The following is a 26,101-nucleotide window of genomic DNA, read 5'->3' as shown; positions in this document are numbered from 1 at the left end:
CTGTACCTACTTTAACCAAAACCTTCTCCCCCCGCAGACGAGTTCCACCGAGCAGTGCTCATCTGCACCGGCATCTCCCAGTCGGAACACCTGGTGTCCACCGTGTTCGCCATCTTCGACGCGGACGGCGACGCGCTGCTGAGCTACAAGGAGTTCATCGCCATCATGAAGGACCGCCTGCACCGCGGGTTCAAGGTACGGGGGCGTCCCACGCTCTGTGTACATGGCACCAGGGGAGGGCGTCCCACGCTCTATATACATAGCTCGACGCGGACGGCGACGCGCTGCTGAGCTACAAGGAGTTCATCGCCATCATGAAGGACCGCCTGCACCACGGGTTCAAGGTACGAGGGCGTCCCACGCTCTGTATACATAGCACCAGGGCGTCCCACGCTCTATATACATAGCTCGACGCGGACGGCGACGCGCTGCTGAGCTACAAGGAGTTCATCGCCATCATGAAGGACCGCCTGCACCGCGGGTTCAAGGTACGAGGGCGTCCCACGCTAAACTAACTGAAGCTCAGCTTATTCGGCGTGCAATTGACTCGTCATTATAGTATATTAATCTTATACCAATAATTATCATAATTAAGAAAGTATAATTTTTACCCGACAACGTTGAGACTAGTCATGAAAAGAGCTTTCTAATGACATAGTTCTGGTCGATATTGGTATGTACAACTTATTTTTATTTTTTCCAGTCTTACGCCAAGAACGAAGGGTGGGAAGCTTTCAAATCCTGTGTGAAGCAAGAAATGAAGAGCTCAGTTTAATAATTTAACTATTTACCTACTATCCAAATTTGAAGCAGTAGGTATAAAAATCTAGTAATTTCATACAAACAGGTACATTTTGAGCAAGAATTTTATTGAGATTGATGGAGTGCAAGTTATTTATGCCATTTACTACTGTATCAAAGGTATCTATGTCACCTATGTATATTATCATATTATGAATTGAACCTAAATACAGTGATATGCACTCTCTAGCTAAAATTCTGCCCACTAGTTGCGCCACTATAGCAGTACGTTGGTACGACTTAACTAGATTTTTATTATAATTATACTTACTGCTTAAAAAAATGTTTTGCTCACATTCGATTTTAAAATAATTCGATGCCATGTTTCATTATAAGATCTTGCACTTACTATCCAAATATTATAATCGTATACTGTTAGGATTTTAGCCAATTTTCTAAATTCTTCTATTTATATAAGTTTACCTCCTACCTACCTATGACATTTTTTAAAATTAATTACTAGTAGGTGGCCCAGTCATTATTACAAAATAAGAAATCTTATAAAGGTTGTTAAATAGTGAGATTTAATTTATGTCTATAATTTAATATTAGGTAATATATTTATTTGTGCCTATATATATGTTAGTTTTGGTGCTTTTTGTGTTTTAGTTAGGCAAAGATTTTTTTAAACTTAGGTTGATCTACCACTGACCTTCTCGTTAAAGAAGTAAGTAATTAGATAGATATTTTGTTCTTTGGACGGAACTCATTAGTTTAAAGTTTGTTTGTGCAACTGGGTGTTAGTGTCCAATAGAAAAACAAAACGGCCTACTTTGACATCTTATTATAAATTATGGTTAATAATTATTAAAATTGTTTTACTTAAAAAGCTAGTCATTTTCGATATTTTGTACAAAGCAGTGTTGTGTTGTGTTACTAAATAGAAATTAATTTAAGTAAAATATTTTTGCCAGTGCCTACCTTTCTCTAATATGAAAAATACGGGAAATTTTGTCATTGATCTAGCCAAAAGTTTTTTTTTGTTTTTTTTTTATCTAGCTAAAGGCCTTGTTTGATACACCTTTTGTCTTGGTCACTGACAAATTTCCATCCTGTTTAAGATAAGATACAAACAGTATTCAATATTCATGTTTTCCTAAATAATAATAAGTATAATTATATATCTTTTCTATACCCTGTAGATTACAAACTGGCTTAGAAAAATCTTGCTGAAAAAAATATATGAGTAGTATTTTTGTTTTAATAGGTAATTTAATGTTATTGATCGTGTGTTTTTACTCTACTAGGAAGAATTATGTTTGTAACTAAATGCTAATAATTGTGCTGAAGGATTGTTTCAATTTAATAAACTTGTGTTTTTTTTCAATAAACCATATTTTTTTTTACACTGCTGGTGCATTTATTATTTGGTAGGTAAATATTTTAGATGGTAGAGAGAAACACAGATTTCTTAGAAGTTTTTAATTAAAACCAAGTTTAATTACACATCTCATTAGTGTTTCACAACACTTGGTGTAAAAAATTCGAAGAGATTTTAATGTTTCTATTTACACAAAAATAAATTATGCTTTTGAATCACAAATAAATTATGTTTAGATCTCTAATTGGACAAAGTGTACTTAACTAAATATTTTATCAAAGACATGAAAATGCATGCATTTATTCAAAAATAAACTACGATTAATTATTGAAAAGTATACAGTAATTTAATCACAACATTAGGAAATGAAAACTCATTGCAGTATACCTCTGGAATTATTTACAAAACCAAAATCCACCACAACCTTATATTTAAACGTGTTTACAGCTGTTATCAGTCCTTCCATTTTATAATTAAATGATTAAGGTAACTGGTCACTAGGTTATAATGAAGGAATTTAACAACCATTTTTGCTGGTCCAAATTTTTCCTAATCTTTAACAGTTCTAGACCATCCACTGCCGGACATAGGCCTCTTCGAAAAAACTATTCTATGTAGATGAATTTATTAAAAAGGTGGTGAGATGTAAAAAAATCTCCATAGCATTTGTGACAAAATACTATCAAACTAACCAACCCTATATATATCATCATTATTCATCAAACTGGTAAATGCTAGAAGGTTTTTTTACCATAATCTGGAAGGATTTGAGAGACAGTGCAGTGGTATAATAAATTAATAATAAATACAATCTTATTGGATTGGTTCTAAAAACATGTAGATAGAATGGTTGCATTCATAAGTCTTTTATAAAAAATACTAGAATAGGTTTCTTATAACGGTGTGCTTCTTGCTTTATAAGGATCAAATCGATTTTATTTTTATACTCAATAATTTTTTAGTCAGTACAACAATTTGCTTGTTTTTATTTATAGTGAATATTAAATACTTCGTTAGTTTTTCTGTAGATAACTCAACTTAGTTAAATTTTGAGTAGAGCCTCCATTGAAAAGTAAGGTTTTTTCGGTAATCCGCTTTAATAGTCTTAGGGCGTCTTGCACAACAAAGTTAAATAAAATTAAATGTATGACCTCTTGCTCTGACATTATACTGTCAGAGCAAGAGACAAACTATTTAATTTTATTTAACTTTGTTGTGCAAGACGCCCATAAGTTAGTACCTTTACACTCATACTATGTAAATCCGCTTTTACTGAGCGATAAGTAGTTAAAATGCTAGTTGAGCTTAGTATCAACAAGGTGTAAAAAATATCCAAATAACATTTAAAACGTTTAGTGTAATTTAAAAGATCACAATTACACAAATATTAGAAGACGGTTGTCGAAGAAGAAAGGGAAAAGGGGTGACTCAGGGGTCATTCTCAAAAACTTTTTTTCTACGGTTTTCGGATATAACGAAAAAAATGCTTCCTCAATCTCAATAGTAAAAAGTCATGTGACCAACAAAGTAGGTATCACTAAATTAACATTAAAGATCTTATAGAGGTTTTGGAATTCACACAACAGAGTTTTTTTTTTACATTTTAACATCGCTTCAGTTGGTCCTTTGCCTACCCGTCTATCGCTACTACTTCAGCTGTGGACGAATCACGAATATTGTCGACTCTAGTCCATAGGTAATTCAATAGGAATTTCTATTCGTTTTATCAGTTTCTAACTTCACCGACAGGGATGCTGATCAAATTGCGGTAAACCCCCTACAGAATTCACTATCAACTAAAGCAGAAAATATTCAGGATTAGCGCACAGGTCCTCTGCCTACCCGTCTATAGCTACACCCTCAGCTGGTGCTGCCTACCCGTCTAGGAGGCACCAGTCTAGCAGCCCGGCGCGGACACTAGATGCATCTGTTCTCCGTTCTCAGTGGCGGCGGTGAGGCGGTGGCGTAAAGCGAAGCAAGCCACCACTCGGGCCACCTGGAATATGGGAAAAGGTATGATTTATTATAATTATAGTGACACATTTTAATACAGTCGAAATGCAAAAATATTTGTTCTAAATCCGACTTTGTGTATTATCATAAATGAATAGCCAAAAGCCTGCACTGCAGGACTTAAAGATTTTGCCTGCAACAAGGATCGTCACTCCATTTTCGGCTTTTCTCATCCAAACAGAAGAACTTATCAGTTCATCGTCAGACTGAAATTATCCACAGCTGGACATAGGCAAAGGAGCGCCACCACACTTTGCCCTCGGCTTTCCTCATCCAACCACTACGAAAATGATGGAGTGTCAGTGCATCAAACCCGTCTTGACAAATGACACCTCACACTTCACATCATCTCGTTCGTATATTGTTATTTAAAGTATAAGTAAATAAAAGTTTTTTCTCTTTTTCTTACCTCTCCGGGGCAGTCCTCGTGCACGGCGTGACCGCAGCGCGTCAGCACCTGCATCTGGAACCTTCCTGCAACATAGAAACACATGCCGTTATACCAAGTGTGGCCGGATGGATCGGATTCAATTCATTAAAGATATTCATAGGAGATTGTGCATTTAGCCTTCAAATACCAAACACCGTCAAATACCGTGTCGCACTTTGGTTAAATCTACTTTAACTTTGTGGTACAGTAAAAAAATCAAACAGAATATCGATACCGGTTTAGTGGTACGGCTGCATTTTATGTATCCAATACTATTTATAACCGTCGTTAAACCTCGTCTAACTTTGTTACAATCTTGCCTTTAATCCTCCCTCACTCTGCATCCGCCCAGTGAAACCCCTGCCCTAATGACAGCTGTTTTAAGTTTCTTACAGCTGCATTGCTATTTGCTACAAAACCGTTTAACACAGGCTTAAAGAGCGTTCACGGTTGTGTTAGATAGTTAAATACGGTACTTATTTGACAGCGATAAACGTCGGTTTTAAAAATGTATTTTAGTGTAACCGCTACATTTTATCAGTCTAACACCCTGTCTATCGCTCGTTTAACTTCCGAAACACCCTGTATACATATAGAAACACCCTGTATACATATAGACGCACCCTGCATCTGCCCCACGGTGAGCGCGCGGTCCAGCCCGTCCACACCAGCCAGCAGCAGCAGCCGCGGCGCCCGGGCCGACAGGAAGTGTGTGGAGAGACCAGAGAACCAGCCCGCCCAGTGGCGCTCCGTTAGGGACAGGTCTATGCGCCATTTGTAGCTGGAAATTGTGAAAATAATTTTGTTATTAATAAGAAAAAATCTTTCTGATTATGTTGCAGGTCTTTGAGGTATTTGTAGCTGGAAGTAATGGATAGAATGTTATGTTATTAATATGAAAGATAGATAGATAGATAATTCTTTATTGCACACACAAACAGAAATTACACAGGGAAATGTTCAACATTGGCGGTACAAATGGCGGCCAAGAGTAAAAGAATATATTGTAGGGTGAGGGTAGATTAGGAAGTGTGTAGACAGCCCCAAGAACCACCCCGCCCAGTGGCGCTCCGTGAGCGACAGGTCTATGCGCCATTTGTAGCTGGGAGATAAGAAAATAAGAAATAAGAAAATATCTTTCTTAAATTGAATCTTTCTGAATTATGTTGCAGGTCTTTGAGCTATTTGTAGCTGGAAATTGTGAAAAGAATAATATGTTATTAATAAGAAAGAATATATTGTAGGGTCAGGAAGTGTGTAGATAGACCTGAGAACCACCCCGCCCAGTGGCGCTCCGTTAGGGACAGGTCTATGCGCCATTTGTAGCTGGAAGGAGATTAGATGATTATGTAAGAAGAATATTATAAAAGTTGTGTTTGTGGCTGTGAGGAGAGAGTGTGTGAGATATATAGTAGACAAGAGTAATACAATTAGAGTTTTATGTAGAAGTATATTATGAAGAGTAATGATTTATTGTTTGTACTGTGTGGGTTTTGCCACCCCGCCCAGTGGCGCTCGGTCAGAGACAGGTCGATGCGCCATTTGTAGCTGGGAGTAATGGATAGAATTTGATGTTATTAATAAGAAAGATAGATAATTCTTTATTACACACACAAACAGAAATTATACAGGGAAATGTTCAACATTGACGGGACAAATGGCGGCCTTATTACTACCACCCCGCCCAGTATTACCAGTATATTAATGAGAAAGAATATATTGTAGGGTTAGGGTAGGTTAGGAAGTGTGCCGACAGACCCGAGCACCAGCCCGCCCAGTGGCGCTCCGTTAGGGACAGGTCTATGCGCCATTTGTAGCTGGGAGATAAGAAAATAAGAAATAAGAAAATATCTTTCATAAATTGAATCTTTCTGAATTATGTTGCAGGTCTTTGAGGTATTTGTAGCTGGGAGTAATGGATAGAATATGTTATGTTATTAATAAGAAAGAATATATTGTAGGGTCAGGAAGTGTGTAGAGAGACCCGAGAACCACCCCGCCCAGTGGCGCTCGGTCAGAGACAGGTCTATGCGCCATTTGTAGCTGGAACGAGAATTCAGAATGTTACATGTAAGAAAGACTGGAGACTGTAGGATGGATTTATTTAGGGTGTTTGGTAATTTTTGTCTGGAAATTTAATATTTTGTCGGAAGTCCAGGGAAGGTTTAAAAGGTAAGAATGTTATGGATAGTGTAGGGATAGGGTAGAGATATGGTAGGGATAGCATAGGCATAGGGTAGAGATAGGGCAGGGATAGGGCAGGGAAAGGGTATGGATAGGAATAGGGTAGGGATAGGTTAGAGAAAGGGTGGGGATAGGGTAGGGATGGGGTAGGGATAGGGTAGGCATAGGATATGGATAGGGTAGGGATAGGCTAGGAATATGGATTGCGTACGAAGGGGAGCGATAGAACCAGCTAGTAAACTAACACACTAACTTCATAGCGCTATCCGGCGGCGGAGGCATCTCCCCCACTTCAGCGACCTCATCCTCGGGTATAGCGTCCCCGCCCCCCCGCGCCCCACGCGCCGCCGCGGGGGGGGAGCCGGGCGGGGAGGGGGGGGAGAGGGGCACCTCGTTGATGGCTAGTTTGTTGGTCGCGCAGCTGTGGGGGAGAGAGAAAGAGAGAGATGTTATTAGAAAAATATAAAAGCTTTAGGCATACAGATTTCCTTTAGCTGAAAAGATAGTTTTCTCATGGCAGCAATGGTTGTCATGGCTCTCAGGTAGCATGGTCACTGTTGCTGCTAGGGAAAAGCTGTCTTAGGAGACAGTTTATCGTTAGCTTACGGAAAATAAATGTGTGTGTTAATTGAATGTGATTTTTTTTTAAAGTACTGAAATTAAAAAATAATATTTAAGCCAAATACAGTGATAATTCTGAATATTATTCATTTTGCTCTACGACCTTTTCAAATATGTTTATAAAATCTACTTACTTTACAATCTGTCCGGGCATGGATACTTTAGCAGACTCGACATTCCTCACTTGGCCGCTCCTTACACTGAAAATAATTACAAATTAATATCATTTTAAATAATGATTAATAGACACTAATTTACGAACAAGGAGGATAACATTTGTTTTGAAACCAGCTCCTGAACTAATAGATCGATTTTCTTTCACCATTATTAAGCTACATTATCGCTGAATGCTACAATACACGCTTTTTTTTATCCAGTAATCTGCACGATAAATTATTTAAAAAGTTACTATGACTATAAGACAAATCTTCAATGATAATGAATTACAGAAGCCTCTCTATGCTGCGGCCAACTCACCACCACTCTATGGCGTGCTCGATGCTCTTGAAGTGCGTGGGGCGCCCGCGCAGGAAGCTCTGCATGCTCGCCAGCGCGTCCATCGCCGTGCCTGGAACATTGTACAAGAGTCTTTTAAATACACTTTACACAATGATTACTTTGAAAGCAGTACTTACTTTGTTTTACAGGTTCAAGGGAGCCAGCACTTTAGCCAGGTGTCTAACTAATCTAAGGTCATCGAATCAGCAGGCTGGTTTTATCGATCCCAAACGGTATTTTGCAGATGTGGCCTTTTAGAATATAATATCTTTTATGGGTACAAGTAAAGCCTCCTTGAGTGACAAACCACCTCTTCCTCATATACCTCTTGCACTTCTTGGGCAGTCAGTAACTGTCTCTTTTCTGACTGGCCAATCCTTAGGAGGAGACGGCACCAGAAGAAGAAGAAGAATCCTTTCACCACAGGTGTCAGCCCCTGACTCCCCAGAGTAGAGGGAAAGAAGCAGAAGAAAGCGCACATACCCTCAACCACATCAATGACGGCGATGCCCTGTATGCAGTGCTCGAGCGAAGGAAGGTGAGCCGCTCGCACCGCCACCGCGCCACCCATAGAGTGGCCCACCAGGATGATCGGCGGGATCTCCGAGTTGAACAGTTTGTGGAGTACTTGCTCTACGTCTCTGTAAGAAGAGTATAGTGGAATTTGAGTTTCTTTATAAATCCTTTCTATCAGTTAAAGGGTTATAGAGATTATTATGTTTATTGCTAAAAGATGATCGTGCAGCATGGTGCCTTGAAGTGTAGAATAGCTACCAAAATCGAAAATACCATTATCTAATGTGCGAGGGCCGAGCAATATACTGAAAATCCTATTATGTAAGACAAAGAGAAAAAAAAATATTTACAAGTTCCAACTGACCAGCCTCTGTGCATATGACATCCTTTACCTTCTATACTTTAAAGACCCAAAGATGGACAAATTGACTTTCCAACAGTGGTCAAAAGAGAACTGATGATAGTCTTTTAACATCTTATTTCTTTTGAGATTATAGGATTGTTATAGCAGTGTATGTGACTAGGTATTGATAAGATACTGTACAGAGTTACATACTTAACCAGAGTTTCTCCATTCAAATCATCAGGCTCAGTGGCTTCGGTCTCCCCGTGGCCTCTCAGGTCCATTGATATCACTTGGCAGTGGATCATGTTTGTAATTTCTTCCTGAAAATAAACAGACACAAGAATATCAGTTTATGTTTTAAGAAGTACAATTATTAATGGGATTTCTACCTTGCTAATAGAGGTAATTCTTTATGAAAATCATGGATATAAAAAAAAACTATTAGCACACTTAGATAAATGGATGAAATGGAAAGTCATCTAAAATCCAAACATATTGCTAACCGTTTACTCCCACTGCAGCACCAATGGGAAGTCTCTATCATACTCACAGTGAACAACGCCCAGCTCAGTCCGGAGTACCCTCCTCCATGTAATGTGACGATCCTGGGACGCTCCGGATGATCTGGCTCGGGAGACATGTACACCCGGAACTTTCCACTGTCCGTCTGGACATCCTCACACTTAGCGAAGTAGTGTTGCCACGACACCGGCCTGTAGTCTTTACGACGGGAGGTTCCGAAAGGCGCCAATCTGGTGAGAGATATGAAGTGAAGGTGGTGGTTAAATGGTAAAGCGGCTTCCTTGGAAGATACTATGATTAATTTAAAGCTGGAGTGTTATGTTTTGTGAGATTGCCATTTTGCAATACCAGAGATTTAAGTACAAAAAGGGACAGTAATAAAAACATAACAGTAAATTATCTTACTTGGAGATGCCCGATGTTCTTGGGCACTTGGGAGGCAATTTGGTTTTCATAATACTTTTCTGTAACGCAGACATTTCGTTGATAGAGGTTATAGGTACTATTTTCTTTTAAATTTGCTCAGTTTTCATTGGGAAAATATTTATTTTGAAAACAACTTTAGCGACATTTTTTACACAGAATACGAAAAAATTTGGAGTGTTGGCTCTTGGAGTGGAATTCACGTTTATTCTGTGATCAATCGAATCGAGTGATCAAGAAGTATAATCGAGTAGTGGACTAGGTCATGCATAGCGGTAAATACCGGTTCACAACAGACAATAATAAAAACTAAAACTGTCAACTAACATCACATCAAACGTCAATTTTGTTGTTTTTGGTTGCTTGTCTTGCAAAACAACTTCTTTTTTTATTTATTTACAAATATATAAGCAATATTGTTCACACTAAAGCAACAAAAAACATAACCAAACCTTATTCAAAAGTAACCATGACCTTAGACTTTCAAAAAATTTGCCGCTTATGTATGGAATCCGATGTGGACACTTTCGATATTTTCACCTCATATTGTCCCAAAAGGAACATAATGTATTCACAAATGCTTTGCAGCTGCATAACTCATAAGGTATTTTGCTTCTCCGTTAGTACTTTGTAGTGGATCCCCACATTTATTTGTCATAGAACGCAGATAAATTAGATACCATATTTATTCACCATTAACATTTTATTCTTATCTTTTCAGCCTTCCATAGAGGATGGTTTACCAAGACTTATTTGTAAAGAATGTGCCAAAAATCTGAAACGAGCACACTCCTTCATAGTTCAATGTGAAGAAAATGACTCAAAGCTAAGAAACTACCTGGCAAGTATAAAAACTGAAGACTTGGACATAGTTGGGAATTTAGAAGAAAATAGAGACTCAGACTCTAAATGTGTATCCCCTGTTCACAATAATGATACAGAGGAAAATGATGTCAAAGAAGAAATAACAGAAGATAAGAAAAAAGGTGCATTGGATGAAGATATTAAATTAGGTATAAATTAATCTCTATTTATGTATAACTGTAAATCTTTTATCCATTTTTTCCAAATCATAAAGTCAGCCACCAATTCCAGGATGTATATTTTGATGATGATGATGAAATCCTGTTATCCATCATCAGAAGAAAGGATTTCCACTTGTCCTGGTATATTATATTTTGAAAGATACAAAAATGTATAGATATTAATGGAGTCAACTGTACCTTATACCTCAAACCCACAAACCTATCTAATACCGTCCCTCTATCTGATTGTGTAAAAAGAATAAGTTGAACAGCAATGCTAGATTGTTAATCCATAAAATTGTGCTGTAAGTTTTCCTAAAATAAAATAAATGAACATATCTCATATTCATATGATTAATTTCATATTCATATGACATTTGTTTCATAACTAAAATTGGATTTAAGTACAACAACAAAAAAATTTGCTTTAAAATTCTATTTATAAAACAAATTAGAAACAATCTGTTATAATATGTGAGTACATTTTCAATTTCAGAAGAAAGTAAGGATGATGAAGAAGTACAAAATGATGCTGATGATGATGACCATGCTATGGACCAAGAAGACAGCTGCTGGGAGAGTGAGGACGACAATGTGTTGCTTGTTGTGAAGAAAGAGAGAAGCCAGCCTGAGGATGAAGGTAATCTAGTTATTGTGTTGTTGACAAAATAAACAGCTAGGGGTGAAATAATTTTCCAGTCAGATAAGCGTTAGACACAAACTTCTAAGGGTTTGCCAGATGTTTAATTATGTCTGTAAGGAATAGGTCATTACAATTCAATCATGAAATAGTAGTAGTTACAAAAAAAAATAATTACGTATTGTGTAAGAGATAGATAAATAGATAGATAGAACTTCTAGATGATATTGAAACAGCCAACTTTACATTATTTCCAGAGAGTGTTTTTTAAATTTTTTATTTTTTTTATTATTCCTATAGCTTTTTCTAATCAGGGCTCATATTATTGCACATTTTTTTCAGGGACCAAGATTAGGCCACTAAAAGAGAAAAAGTCACGTAAAAATAAAGGTAAGAAAGACAATAAACTTCATAACCATCTTCTTAGTGTTTTGGTAACAAACACTGCAGCTGAAGTAGGCTTTGTCACCATACTGAAAGGATAACATTACTGTTGTGTAAGTTGTGTTACTATAATACACTTCTCTACAAACCACAAAACTCTGATAAATCTGTTATTTTGTGCCAACAATTTGGTGTTGCCTCGCATCAAATGAGCTATAACTGTTTTTTTTATATGTTTGCTGGTAGTGATGATATGGTCATGCATCGAAAGCCCTCCATAGATTTAAATTTCGCCCAGGCTGAAAAACAGTGTTGCTTACTGCCCCGCAGCTCGCAGCAGAAGCTGAGTCAGCCCCTTTTTGTCTCCAAGTGTTATTAGTTTTAGTTTATTTTAATATGTGTTATTGAGACAAACAAAAATCTTTTTCTTTTTTTCAAATATTTTTGTTTTGTTCATGAGCAGGGCTGAGCAAGATGCCTCACCAGTGCGAAGAGTGCGGCAAGTTCCTCAGCAACCGGAGCAACCTGAAGGCACACAAGATCTCCCACACAGATTTAAGACCGCACAAGTGTGTGGACTGCCCCGCCTCCTTCAGGTATGAAATAATTAAGTATCATGCAGTTTGTCCTTAAGTATAGGTGTAAAGGCAAGACAGTTTCATAGCTCAGGTGGTAGAGAATTAGAGAGATCCTGCGTCCAGATATCGTGGCGGCGGGTTTGAATCCCGTTCAGAGCAAACGTTTGTTTGCGGAGCTCAAGTCTAGACTATCCTGCTGCCTTTAAGTATGAACGAAACAATGTACAGGATGGAGTTTCAGTTTTCTTCCCTTCAGCAGGTACCCCTCGAAAATAAGAATTTCCATTCCATACATATTGGCAATATTTGGATTGAGTAATAGTTATAATTTGTCAATCAAAGTTTCCCCTGTAGCTGAAAACAAAAACCAATAATTTTTCTAAACCTTTCCACTATCCACAGAAGCTACAGCGGCCTGTTCCAGCACCGCAAGTGCCACACTGGGGAGACTCCTTACTGCTGCGACTACTGCCCCAAGCGCTTCCGCCGCCGCACCGGGCTCGTCAACCACGTGCGCATACACACTGGTCAGTAGCGGCTAGATACTATATACAGGGTGTTGGTAGAGTGACTACTGCCCCAAGCGCTTCCGCCGCCGCACCGGGCTCGTCAACCACGTGCGCATACACACTGGTCAGTAGCGGCTAGATACTATATACAGGGTGTTGGTAGAGTGACTACTGCCCCAAGCGCTTCCGCCGCCGCACCGGGCTCGTCAACCACGTGCGCATACACACTGGTCAGTAGCGGCTAGATACTATATACAGGGTGTTGGTAGAGTGACTACTGCCCCAAGCGCTTCCGCCGCCGCACCGGGCTCGTCAACCACGTGCGCATACACACTGGTCAGTAGCGGCTAGATACTATATACAGGGTGTTGGTAGAGTGACTAGACATAGACATAGACATAGACACATCGTTTATTCACTCACAAAATACACATCACAAATACAAAACAACAATGTAGGTACAGTGGCATAATGAATAACAATAATTGTGGTGTGTATTACTGTGACTACTGCCCCAAGCGCTTCCGCCGCCGCACCGGGCTCGTCAACCACGTGCGCGGTTGACGGTACACACTGGTGGGTAGCAGATGAGACAGATGGATGTATTTACATACAGAATTATGCTCGTTACTGTAATCCCCGAAGGGGTAGTCTGAGGTGAGGACCCGCTTTTCGCTGTACATTTGTACTCACGTGATAGGTCGCGATGCATATCGCCGTTTTTGAATGAGTACGATGCACTTAGGATACACATCTAGAATCTAGATGTGCAGTCAAGATCAACTGCCGCTACAAGAGTTCGTTATCGAATTAGATAAACGTCACTACACCTTGTTTCACGAGGAAAGACATCTGACAGAACCCTTATTACATTCGAATAAGGGTAGTTTTTGTTTATATCAGATGACTTTCCCCGTGAAATGGAATATATATAGCGATTCGCTGACGTGTTTATCGACGTCGATAACGAACCCGTGTAGCGACCGCAGGATGACTCTGATTTTTACTTATGTTTATGTTTTTTGTTAATTCCAGGCGACAGACAGTTCAGCTGCACGATCTGCTTCAAGAGCTTCATCCAGAACGGGCAGCTGTCCACGCACATGAAGCGGCACAAGGGGGAGAAGACCTTCCTGTGTCAGGATTGCGGGAAAGGTATGACGAAATCCCTAAAATATCCTTCGTAACATTAGTTGCATATTTTTTTGGAAAAAGTTTTATGATTCACTAGCGTTGAGCACACAGAACTTTCTTGCCAATCTCATTCGTATAATCAAATTATCCTCTGTCAGATAACACATAATTATATTCATTTCAGTAAGTATATTTTAGTATCTCGATGTATTTAAACGTCTCTCCTCTCAGCCTATCGCATTACCTACCAATAACTTTCTCGTCGTGAGTTAGAGAGTTAAGGACAAAGGTTAACTGGTAGACAATGCTATTATAGTCTACTTTTTTTAACAAACGAGTACTGAATATGTCTATCGCTCATTTCCGATATTGACAGAGGGAGACGGGTCATTGTTAGGACCAATACAGGCAACAGAGTAAAACAATTACAGTACTCGTTTGCCGAAAAATAGACTGGATAGCACTAAGTTCACCTTTGTACTGATTTGTTTTATGTGCAATAATGAATTTTATTTTAATAACTAATTCCCCCCCAGGCTTCCCTATCCAGTCGGACCTGAAGATCCACCAACGCATCCACAGCGGCGAGAAGCCGTACCGGTGCCGCCTCTGCCCCAAGACCTTCGCCACCTCCGGCAACCTCAGCACCCACGTGCGGATACACAATAACGAGATACGGTCAGTGTGAACTGTGGTGGAATGGATTTTGAGTTCAGTGTGAAAAGAGATAGAATGGTTTTTAAATTCATGTCGATTAAAATTACTAAATTTATGTGTGTGGGCTCTGGTGGCAGTGGCAGTGGGCTCTACTTGAGTACTCAGTAAAAAATAAATTAGCCAATAATCGTGCAACTAAACAAAGACCTCTCTTATCGACTCAGTCCCCAGTTGTCTTAGTCTAGCCCGCGCAGGCTTTTCTATGGTCCTCTAGGTGGTGGTGGACTTACCAAAGCTACTTTACCTGTTCCTTTATCTCCGCTAACCTAATCTTCAAAATATTTGCAGATTCCACTGCCCGCACTGCCCCAAAGGATTCGTCACGTCGAGCGCTTTCAACGTCCACGTCAAACGACACAAAGGCATCAAGGAGTACCCCTGCGAATGTGGGAAAAAGTTCTACACATCCTCAGGACTAAAGCAGCATAAAGTGGTCCACACCGGCGAAAAGAAGTATCAGTGTAAAGTGTGCGATAAAAAATTCTCGCAATCAGGACATTTGACAAGGCATTTCAAGAAAGACCACGTGAGGTCAGATGTGCCCTTGCCACCTCCAGAACAGTATAGAAGAGTGGTCACGGAAAAAGTTTCCGAAACAGAAGAGTACTCTTTGTTAAAGATGGCGCCTGAACTAAACGTCAAATGTGAATAGCGCCATTTTGAAATCAAACAGTTTTGCATAATGGTTGTGATTTATAATTTGGCAGCCGATTTTTTGTGTATTTTTTACATGTTTTTAACGTCACAATCGAGAAATTGATGTATTTATTTAGTACCTAAGTTTAAGTTACCATTTTTGTAAATGATCAAAACGTACAAGAATCTACATTGTATTTTAATTAAAGTAAGCCTGCATTATTTATTAAATTTAATATAGAAATATTCATATCTAATTGTTTTAATTTTTTTAAGCGCAAGTATGTTTGGAAAGCTGAGAATAAAACAAGCGAACTATTAGTTTCACTATATAAAATTCATTTATTCATTCAACATACTAAAATTATAGTGACATTCATACTAAATACAAACAATCTTTGTTCTTTGTTATAATGTTAATTTAAATATTACTTACACCATTTTAAAAACGACTTGCCTAGACATGAGCTTCCAAAAATATCTCATTCTTTTTTTAAATAAAGTATAAAATTAATTCATTGGTAATTCATGATAAATCTATTGAATTTGTTGGTTATTAACTTACATTATTACAGAAAGTAAAACTAAATAATTAGCTACATAGAATAGAACTATTACACAACGTAAAAATCAACAAAAATTAACTAAGAGTCAAGGATAAAAACCTAAAAATTCTTCTATTTCATGTCAAATAATCAATTTCATTAACTGGACACATTGAGCTAAATTATTAAAAAAAAACTAAATACAAATACTGGTTATGTAACTGTTTACACTTACATTTAAAAAAGTTATAAAACTTCACGGCATTAAGAACTTGTGGTGTACTTTTCTACAAATTTCAGACTCAGGGGCATTTTTAAACTAAATTCATATAAAACATCTTCTTACTTCCCTGTCCCCATACCAATCAGTTCGTGACCAACAGTATGTGTATGGGTTGTTATAAGTTTAATCAATTTAAACGAAATTTCATAATGTTCCCAGTGAGTTTAGTTACATTTTATGCTTATTTATTATGTGGACAGATCATCTAGATACAATCATCTAATCCGTGAGGCCCCAGACTTAAGCTTAAATAAACAATATATGAGAAAGATGGAGTGACATTGCAAAGGAAACGTCTCGACAAATAACACCCCACTTCTACCACTGAGATCTTATTTTGAATAAGTTCGGTTCGAAGATTTGTGACGGTTCGACGGTTTGACAGAACAAATGCAGACCTATACATTTTTCGTTGCTTTTTTTTGTATGTGCCTCACCATCTTGTTCAGATATTGTTAACCAAGCAGCTCAGCAATGGGGCCCGACTCTACAAGGTGTTGCAAAAAGGGTATACTAAGCCGAAACTTACGTGTGCAGCATGTTATATCTAATTCCTAAAATGATATCTGTTTTTTTACTATGGATAAAAATTTGCTTTTTTCGGGAATTTAGACATTCTGATTTCATTTTCGGGCTTAGATATAACATGGTGCACACGTAGGTTTCGGTTTGGTATACCCTTTTTGCAACACCCTCTAAAGGTGGATCTGAAGGCCTAGCACGGGGCCTGTAGCCCTGCTGCACACCACACTATAGGTCGATCTTAGGACGGTACTGCGACGCTAAAGGTCGATCTTGGTACTGAGAGGCTATAGGTAGATCCACATGAAGTAGTCTACAGGTCGATCTTGGGCCGGTACTGAAGCTACAGGACGATCTTGGTAATGAGTCTGCAGTTGGATCTGCATTCAGTAATCTACAGGTCGATCTTGGAACTGAGATTACAGATGGATCTGCATGAAGTAATCTACAGGTGGATCTTGGTACTGAGTCTACAGGTCGATCTTGGGCCGGTACTGCAGCCGCAGCGGCGGGTCGCGGAAGCGCCAGCGCGTCACGAACACGAACTTGAGCGTGTGGTCCTTGCCCAGCAGCTCGTCGTTGCACAGGATGTCGATCTGCGAAGCATAATGCATTTTGTTATGCATTTTACCATACTTGGCATAAAGGGTATAATCAATTTTAGGGTGACTATCAAAATAACTATAATTAAACAAAAAAGCTAAAGTAAATTGTTTTAATGATAATCATTTTTTGCTGGTAAGTATTTCATTGGTTTTTCTGTTTTATCTTAAAACCTAATGTATAATAATTCAAATAAAATGACACTAAAATTGTTTACCTTTTATGCCCCTTTTATGCCAAGTATGAAAAATACACCCTGTTCCACCCAGCTTAATATGTACTCAATATAATGAACAATAAGGGACTTCATCACAAAGGGCAAGCCCTAAGGCCTAGCACGGGGCGCAAAGCACGCACGTCAAGATGTGACTAAACTTCTTCGTTGCACTCGTTCTCAAAGCCGCGTGATGTCAGTGAGCACGACGCAAAACTTTTGTCACGTCTTGGCGTGCGCGTCTTGCGCCCCATGCTAGATATCCACTATGTTGGCTACATAAACATGAACATCATTATATACCATACTCACCTCTCTATACTTCTCCATTCCATTGAGCACTTTTTTAGCGACAAACTTCTTGAGGTGCGTGATGGTGGCCTGCGCCGAGCAGCGGATGAAGCTGCGCTTGAGCGTCCGTAGCGACGTGGAGATGCACTCGAGGCAGACGTTCACCTGCGGATTGTTTAGATAAGTACTCTATAATGATCGGAAAAGGCGACTGGGTGGTGTAGTTGGATGTATTAAATGTTTGTCATGTGTGATACAACCCAGCAAACAACTCAACCATCAACTCCAACTCATCTGCCAAGCGGGGAGATTATGACAAGTATATGGGATACTTTGCGGCGACTAGTCTCCGAGACTAGAGTCGCGGGGGCGTATCGTAATGGGAGGAGGGCCTACCCCTACAGACTTGAAGGAGCCTCATGTCCTGCAGTGTATTATTAAGGGTTGCTATTTTGCGTTGGTGTTTACACAAAACGAAGGACTCACTTCTCAATACATAGATAAAATAGATAGAGCATAAATACTAAATTTATTATGAATATGACGGCCAGTAAGTAAGAGTAGAACGGAGCTTCATTAACAGTGAGATAGACTAAATCCATTCACCATTGGTTTCTATGTCTTCATAGTAATAATTTAATACCATACAAGTCTCATATGTAGGACATAATACGAAAGTGGATGAGTCAGTTGAACATATTCTGCTAGCATTTCCATCTACTACAGAAATGAGATTATCTATTCTTGGACCAACTTGGAGCTCCTATTTCAGCTTTTACAACATCCAGGCTTGCTGGTCCAGTTTACTCGGGAGCTATTGTGGCTGAGCTGAAATTAGAGGGATACATACAAAGGTTCCACTCGAGAGAGCCAGGAGCTTCACCCCCCACGGAATAGAATAAAATATTATATCCTACCTGTTCATCCTTCCAATGGCACGTCAGTATATTAACCATCATTATTTCCTTATTACTGTTTTGGTATTTGGTAAATATGGCATTGGCAATATGAATAGCCAAGTGTGGTGGCAGCTTTAGTACATATAGTGGATGGACTGGATATCCTACCTGTTCATCCTTCCGATGGCAGTCCGTATTATCAGCCTGTTCTGCGTCGTCGCCGCCGCCCGCCTTGTCGCCGGCCAGCGCCGCGTCCTTCGGGCAGGGCAGCCCGCGCGCGCGGTAGAAGTCACGCTCGCGTTTCAGTTCGTCTGTGGAAGGTGTTTTGTTTCATGTTTTGAGGAAAATGTAAGTAGGGGACATAATCTTACTACTAATATTATAACGGCGAAAGTTTGTGAGTCTGGGTGTATGTTTGTTACTTCTTCACATCAAAACTTCTGAACCAATTGTAACAAAATTTGGTATGAAGTTAGCTGACACCCTGGATTAACACATAGGCTATATATTTTTAGTTAAGGGACTGTTAGATACATTGGTACACTCATTTACAGCTGTAAATGTTCACAAGGTAGGCCCATTGCAACCAGTACATAATTATATTATGTTTATCTGGCATTCTATCTATCATGGAAAACTAATTTCCCACATCAAATTAGGCTGTGAGGTGAGCCATTACATGCAAAACATATTTGAAGGTAACAAGCAACCAGGTGTTGGGGCCATCATGTGATAGGGTCACTCTATGTAGGATGTGTCCTTACCAGGTATGATACCATCCTTCCTTGCCCCTTTTGCATCCATGAAGACATTTTACCTCATCTGAATAATAACAGGCAAAAGATTCCCTCAGATTCCTTTGCAAAACTGCTGTAAAAAAAATACTCACTATCCTGTAGATCGGGCACGAGTTTGTAGACAATATCCTGCATGGTGCGGTCGAAGCTGATGTACTGCAGCGGGTGGGACTGGTGGATCACGATGGTGCATGTCGGGCATGTGTTGTTCTCCTCCAAGTGCTTAACTAGACAGCTTTTGCAGACTGGAAAATGAGATAGATTTTCTTTTAGTTTCATTGTTAATTTTATTTGCACCAAGAACAAAAATGAAGCGTCCGTAGTCGAGCGGGCCTCAGTCATCGTAACTGATCGCTGAGGTTAAGCAACAACTGACACGGTCAGCCATTGGATGGGTGACCAATTTCAAGTGGTGCTTTTCTGGACGCTTCCGTGCTTCGGACGGCACATTAAGCCGTGGGTCCCGGTTGCTGCTTCGGCAGCAGTCGTTAAGCCTAGTCAGAGGCCTTCGGGCGGCTTGAAAACATTTGACAGTCGGGTTGCCCACTTACCCGACAACTCTCAGCACAAGCTTGCTTGTGTTGGGGTCCACCGACCCGCACTTGGCCAGCGTGGCGGACTAATCCTAAACCCTACCTTCATTGGAAGGAGACCCGTGCCCCAGCAGTGGGGATGTAATGGGTTGTGATGAAGAACAAAAATTACAGAACAAAAAATAAAATAGTACAAAAAGGAGGCCTTATAGCTTATAGCAATCTCTAGCTGACAACCTTTTGTTGTTTGGTGTTAAGTGACTCTCTTTGCTGAGGGTAGGGGCTTGATCGTGGGTTTGGCTAGAGATTTGTTCTCAGGTCATGGGTGATTAAGTTTTTGTGCTGTGTTATAGTATGACATCAAACCAACTTGCCAATGGTGTAGAGAATGGCAATAACTCTAGGAGCCAAGTCTAGTACCCTTTGGCTGTCATAGAAGCCTACCAACTCCTAATGTAGGTCTGTGCTCCTAATTAATAATGCATCATGGCTATGGTTTGATATTTTCCAAGTGGGTTAAGTCTAAGCACATAAAAATGATCAGCAACGAGACATGTGTTGATTAATCTTGGTAATCTTTAGTCTTAAATTACAACATTCTAAAGAGCACTGAACTCTTAACCTTCAAGAATACTGCTCCATTTCTGCAGGATAGTAGACCTTGGTCTTCAACAATAATACAAAGCTCAACAATACAAACCAATAGTGCTTTCAAAGTAAAATAAAGCGGCAAATAACTTACACGTATGTAGACATTCTGTGACCGTGGTTGCGTCTATGAAATATCCACGGCAAATTTTGCAAGTTATATGACTGTTGAGTGTTTTCAATTTTATCCGCCGTTCCATTGTCATCCTTAAACTACAACTATGATAAAATCATTTGGGAAACTACCTATCTTAAAATTAAAATGAAAACAAAATAATATTTGGAAAGAAAATGCGTCCACTATACAATACGATGAAAAGTCAAATAATGATTGCGTTTTGTTCGTCGTATTCCAACATTATGAGCCGTTTTCCTTGACAGCTGTCAGTTGAGCTTTTGGGTATGCCGATAGATGGCGTGAAAACGCAGTGTACCAACTGTCAAAAATTACATAGAGAGCAAAGAGTACTAAACTCAGAATAAGAACTCACTAGTTGTGATTAAATGTCGGGTGGTATGGTAGCGCGAGCCATCCTTCCGAGGCTCAGACTGCATGTGGCTTGGGATAGTGCTAAGTATTCTGTGAATAGTTCTACCCGCGCCGTTTGAACGGGTGCTGCGTGCGAGAACTGATTTTCTATTTTTATTTATTGTATGATCCTAAATAAGATCCCAAAGAAATACTTACAAGACAAGATGAGAATGTGTGCCGTCGCAACTTGTAAAAATAAAGGACATCATAAATTTCCAAATGATGGAAGCCAGGCGCAACAATGGATTAAGGCGACTCGGATAAATGTGCGAAAAATTGATTGGAAACTGCGAAAAGAATCATGGTTGTGTTCGGATCATTTCATACCAAGTGATTTTCATTCACGTAAGTAAGTTAAATCATTCGCGGTAATGTAAATTAACCATTGTTACATAACATGATATATTATCATCATAGAGAAAATAATACTACAATACTACCTACCTAGAGTGCCACAAACTTATCTGTTCCGGTGACAGCTCACGTAAATGTCTAATATTTCTTAATTCTATAAGATTTTAAGTTTGCTCGTATTGTTAATTCGCTCTTGCGGTGTTAATAAACCCATTTAATCTTTTAAAACATACAATTCATTAGTAAGTAATGAGATATGGATCAATTTAGTTCGCTCTCACCGGAACAGATAAATTTGTCACACTGTACGTCACTTTCACATTTCGTTAGCATCACAGAATAACATGTGATCTGAGTGTGTTCTGAGGGTTTGACAGTTGGAACAACCCTAGACAATGCCATCTATTTCTCCAAAAAGGAACTTTTTTTTCTTTTTAACAAACGCCTGACTGAATAAATGTCAAATAATGATATTAATCTCGTTATTAATAATTAGTATTTCATTTATAAATCTATACATTTAAAATAACTAATAATTTTGTATTTTAAAAACTAAATGTATAAATTCACAACGTGTCATGTAATAACAAAACGCACGCATTTTTACAGTTGTCATTTGTCATTAGTGTTGGACTCTTCCAAATACCGATATTATTCGCATTTTTCGAAAATAGTTTTATTTTTAGGCCTTATCATCATCGCATCAACCGTCAACGGCTTTCAACAAAAAATAAGTAAAGATGTGCGTTTTCAGGAATAAAATACGCCTTTGATCCTTATTATGGCATAAAATATGTGTAATCGATGATATCGATCACTACTTGTCGTCGGCAGTAGTAACAGCGACCGATTCGATTTAACAACCCCATCACTACTTAATGTTGTGAAAAAAATGAAAATGGACGGCTAATCTGCTTTTTCAGTTTTGCACGTGAAGATCTGAATTTTATTTTAATTATTAGCAAATCACCGTCAAACTGGGTGCGAAAACGGTTGAAAGGTTCTTCAGCCTTGCAGATAATAATTTTGTCGAAGATGTGAACGACGACATACAATGTTTTGTAGCCAAAAATGATGTTGACAGGTAAACAAATTACATTTAATCCGCTCATTGCTGCTATTTTATAGTAATTGCACGGGAGTTATTTTTAGATCTTTACTTGATTCAGCAGTTTCATGCTGCGCCGCTGTAGGCGTTGGATTTAATTCATTTTCGGGCATAATTCGTCTTTGTAGTGTCAAGGTTATTTTTCATCCGAGACGGCATATCATAAGGTCGCGAATCCGATTTAGGTATCTCGATGACACCTTGGACGCTAATAAATATTCATGATCGTGAGATTAAATCATATCTGCTCCCGCGCTCCCTGTAGCGGCGGTATGCCACTTTAGAGTGCATTTTAAAAAGCTACAGATAGTTTTTCATGCATGGATGAGAATGACACAGCTATGTTTGTAGACTGTTATTGAATAGTTGTTGCTATATTTGTTATTAAATTTCGTATTAAATTTAAAAAGCTTGTAGTTTACTTTACATTTCGAAATAAAAATTTAGAAAACTACTGTTACAACTTTACCTCTACTTCAGTTCCAAGAACAAAAGTTATTTTATGAGTATGTTAAACAGTTCCAACTAACAAGGGGATGTACTAAAAGTTATTAAAGAAGATAGCCAGCCAACCCCCTCCCAAAGAATATAAAATATAATTTTCAAGAATAATTTCCACTATATAGACGACCGAATGGCGTAGTGGTTAGTGACCCTGACTACTGAGCCGATGGTCCCGGGTTCGATTCCCGGCTGGGGCAGATATTTGTTTAAACACAGATATTTGTTCTCAGGTCTTGGATGTGCCCGTAAAATGGCAATAGGCCCGCCCCCTATTACATTGGGACTAACATACACTCTGGCGAAAAGTGGGTGCAGCAATGCACCTCTGCCTACCCCGCAAGGGAGTACATAAGTACAAGGCGTGAGTGCGTGTTTTTTTTTTTTTTTTTTTTTTTTTTTTAATTTCCGCTATTATTGTATAAGTACATACAATACCTATTTCACCAACACACAACTCTCTGATTTTCTTCCAGAGTGCTGGTATTCCCTCCGGTGAGCAACTACCGTCGGTTCCTGATTCACCAGTGTGTGGAGCAGATAGCCGTGCCGAAGCTCAGCACATTCTCCATTGGAGTTGGTGATGAACGACGGACCGTCGTTTGCTTCCTGGATAAAGTGTTAAGGTATGAATGAAGGTATGAAGGTGAAAGGAAGAATGGTAGATGCTGGTTTTGGGTTAAGGTACAGTTTAAAAGACAGTATAGGCAGCTTCCATTATTTAAACTGAGTTTTAGCACTAAGCAACCTTGATAAATGGTTCATTAAATTGATAATAACTATGTGTAAAGAATTTTCAATACACTTAAGAAAACTCTAAGAGAATCAATATTTCAATAAATAAGAATGACACTAAGATGCAAATTACGTAGAAAGTTAATGCACCACTGCTCTGCATACCACTGTACCTCTTAACAGTATTGATAATATATGTTTTTTTACGTTTTTTTTCTCTTCCCAGTGATGTAGCTTGCGCACAACCAGCCATGGGACTGTCACAGGCTGATCGGGAATCTGCTATCACACGCACAGGTAACATAATTTAATTATTCATAATGTTAAATAATACAGAATGAGAGCCTCAACAATCTCAACATTCTATATATTATGTATAAACCATTTTACATAAAATATCTAAACCATGCAACAATGAGTGGTTCTCTTTTAAAAAGTTCATCAACAAACAGGCTCAGTTTGTGTGTGATGATAACATAAGACAGATATCTGGTAGTCATAGGATGAGGAAGGCTGAAGACAGCAATGTATTGCTCATTGGAAGATTCATTTATTGTTTAGCTCATCATATGAAATCTACTAATCACTAATCAAAGCCAATAATCTCATTGAAAGTACCACTTGACTACAGTAATATTATTTAAGTATATTAACATTCGTGCAGTCACGTCATGCGTGGGAGTAGGTAGTAGGTATGAGCGGTCAACTGGACACATGCAATTAGGTGCTATATCATGAGATCATCACGACAAAATATCATGCATATCTGCTACAGGATGCCTGTTGGAGTATACAAGCTCTTGAATGGATAGGATGTAATTAATAATATGTGGGGACATCTCAAACACAGCAACCCAAACTAAGCAGAGCCTGTGATATTGGTGCCTACACAAATACAGCTGATGTACCTACACAAATACATAGATCATAGAGAGAAATAGGCAACGACCGAGCCCGGACACAAGGCCAACACAAGTGCTCATCACAATTGTTTGTCCTGGGCGGCATTCTAACGTGCGACCCTATGCTCCTTTCGCTCAGGGCGGGATTCGAATCTGTGACATAGGGTCGATAGTTAAAAACACCACCGTCTATTACCCCGCAATGATGCACCACACAAAACTGCAGCACCATAATAACACAGTTGCATTTGATCTACTTATTCTGTATACATTCACCAATGTTCGATTCCGAACACGTTATTTCACCACCCCAGAAGAAAGGTGGAATATAATTTGGCAACAAACCATTGAGGTGGACATTTCAAGGTCCCTACTTGCGCCTCACATGTAATAGGCGAGACACGATAATCGTATTGTTGCAGAATAACTGACATCGATATTACGTGGCGTGTTGGCTAATCGTATCAGATATACTGTGGGAGATATTGTTATTTGTAGGCAGGTTATTGGTGCAGGTAACTTTATTCAACATATTAGGTGCAGTTTCTAACTTTACATAGGGTAGAATTAGTGCATCTCCTGATACTTTGTATGAAAAAAAACACATAAGATCGTAATATTTGCAAATGGCAATGGTTAAATACCTTCATTGTACCTAAGCGATATAGTTTACTCATCATCTATTTCTCAGTAACAACCATAACCTACCACAGTCCATTGTCATGGAACGAAGAGCTGATGATCGTTCTTGAGTGGAGACCACGAACAGGAGAGCGTAGCACTCTCCTGCCTTCTGGACCGACAACGACCTTAGACAGGTGGCCGGTAATGGCTGGATGAGGAAGGCAAATGACAGAGAGTTGTGGCGCACCTTGGAAGAGGCCTCTATCCAGCAGTGGAAGATTACAGACTTATGATGACAGTCCAATATTGGATATAATCCACTCTCAAAACGTACCATTAAACGCGATCCCAATATTTCCGCACCAATTCAAACGCTATCCAAAATCCAGCAGCCTAATCAACCGTTGGGATATTTCCCGAACGTTGTCGCAAAAGGCCAACTTCGGCATGCCGATGACATAACCGTGATGCAAGACGCTCGGGCCGCTGGCTAAGTAGAGTAACGCCGGCTGTATGTGGGACGGTTGAAGTGAAAGTAGCACGGCGATGCAGCTTGCTGTGTGGTGCGAGTTGAGGTGATGGGCGGATGGGGCTGTAATATATTCGTGAGAAAAAAAACAATTATCAATAGGTATTATCAAAACAATTAATTTGTTTAGAAATCTGATAAATGGAAATGGTAATTTTTCTGATGAACTGGTTGAATGAAACC

The 26,101-nt window shown here is 39.1% G+C and overlaps 5 protein-coding genes across 9 annotated transcripts in view; 3 read left to right on the top strand and 2 right to left on the bottom strand.

The window, feature by feature from the left end:
* The window catches only part of LOC105382620 (calcium uptake protein 3, mitochondrial), a 67,992-nt gene extending 65,840 nt beyond the window's left edge, over positions 1–2,152 (top strand). For all 4 annotated transcript variants that reach the window (XM_048622247.1, XM_048622246.1, XM_048622249.1 and 1 more), the window contains 2 exons: positions 38–195; positions 704–2,152. In XM_048622247.1, coding sequence (XP_048478204.1) covers positions 38–195; positions 704–775 — 230 coding nt within the window. In that variant the 3' untranslated portion in view covers positions 776–2,152. The remainder of the gene's footprint in view (positions 1–37; positions 196–703) is intronic.
* Positions 2,153–3,355: 1,203 nt separating this feature from the next.
* LOC105382621 (protein phosphatase methylesterase 1) lies at positions 3,356–9,858 on the bottom strand. Of its 2 annotated transcripts, XM_048622250.1 has the most exons (10): positions 9,658–9,856; positions 9,281–9,482; positions 8,941–9,050; positions 8,352–8,509; positions 7,848–7,938; positions 7,505–7,570; positions 7,003–7,170; positions 5,189–5,346; positions 4,545–4,609; positions 3,356–4,118 (listed from the first exon to the last, which is right to left on the bottom strand). In XM_048622250.1, the coding sequence occupies exons 1-10, from the start codon at positions 9,729–9,731 to the stop codon at positions 4,020–4,022; spliced, it is 1,191 nt and encodes a 396-aa protein (XP_048478207.1). In that variant the 5' UTR covers positions 9,732–9,856; the 3' UTR covers positions 3,356–4,019. The 2 variants fall into 2 exon arrangements, with proteins under 2 accessions (XP_048478207.1, XP_048478208.1); XM_048622251.1 differs by lacking the exons at positions 3,356–4,118; positions 4,545–4,609; positions 5,189–5,346 and adding an exon at positions 6,488–6,608 and having other exon boundaries at positions 9,658–9,858.
* A 143-nt stretch (positions 9,859–10,001) lies between these two features.
* Positions 10,002–15,548, top strand: LOC105394946 (zinc finger protein 239). The gene is made up of 9 exons (XM_048622294.1): positions 10,002–10,279; positions 10,397–10,688; positions 11,197–11,340; positions 11,683–11,730; positions 12,188–12,320; positions 12,705–12,829; positions 13,847–13,966; positions 14,470–14,623; positions 14,951–15,548. The coding sequence occupies exons 1-9, from the start codon at positions 10,145–10,147 to the stop codon at positions 15,312–15,314; spliced, it is 1,515 nt and encodes a 504-aa protein (XP_048478251.1). The 5' UTR covers positions 10,002–10,144; the 3' UTR covers positions 15,315–15,548.
* A 1,520-nt stretch (positions 15,549–17,068) lies between these two features.
* On the bottom strand, positions 17,069–20,971 carry LOC105382596 (polycomb group RING finger protein 3). The gene is made up of 5 exons (XM_011552507.3): positions 20,728–20,971; positions 19,545–19,697; positions 18,824–18,966; positions 17,778–17,921; positions 17,069–17,244 (listed from the first exon to the last, which is right to left on the bottom strand). The coding sequence occupies exons 1-5, from the start codon at positions 20,837–20,839 to the stop codon at positions 17,119–17,121; spliced, it is 678 nt and encodes a 225-aa protein (XP_011550809.1). The 5' UTR covers positions 20,840–20,971; the 3' UTR covers positions 17,069–17,118.
* A 1,429-nt stretch (positions 20,972–22,400) lies between these two features.
* Positions 22,401–26,101, top strand: part of LOC105382597 (coiled-coil domain-containing protein R3HCC1L) — a 35,237-nt gene continuing 31,536 nt past the window's right edge. Inside the window, exons 1-3 of the mRNA XM_038106641.2 lie at positions 22,401–22,603; positions 23,605–23,754; positions 24,090–24,160. Coding sequence (XP_037962569.2) covers positions 24,115–24,160 — 46 coding nt within the window. The 5' untranslated portion in view covers positions 22,401–22,603; positions 23,605–23,754; positions 24,090–24,114. The remainder of the gene's footprint in view (positions 22,604–23,604; positions 23,755–24,089; positions 24,161–26,101) is intronic.

Source organism: Plutella xylostella, chromosome 7 (assembly GCF_932276165.1).
Source record: "Plutella xylostella chromosome 7, ilPluXylo3.1, whole genome shotgun sequence".
NCBI classification, from domain to species: domain Eukaryota; kingdom Metazoa; phylum Arthropoda; class Insecta; order Lepidoptera; family Plutellidae; genus Plutella; species Plutella xylostella.
The sequence above is the reverse complement of the archived record's forward strand: the minus strand, read 5'-3'. Positions and strand labels throughout refer to the sequence as shown.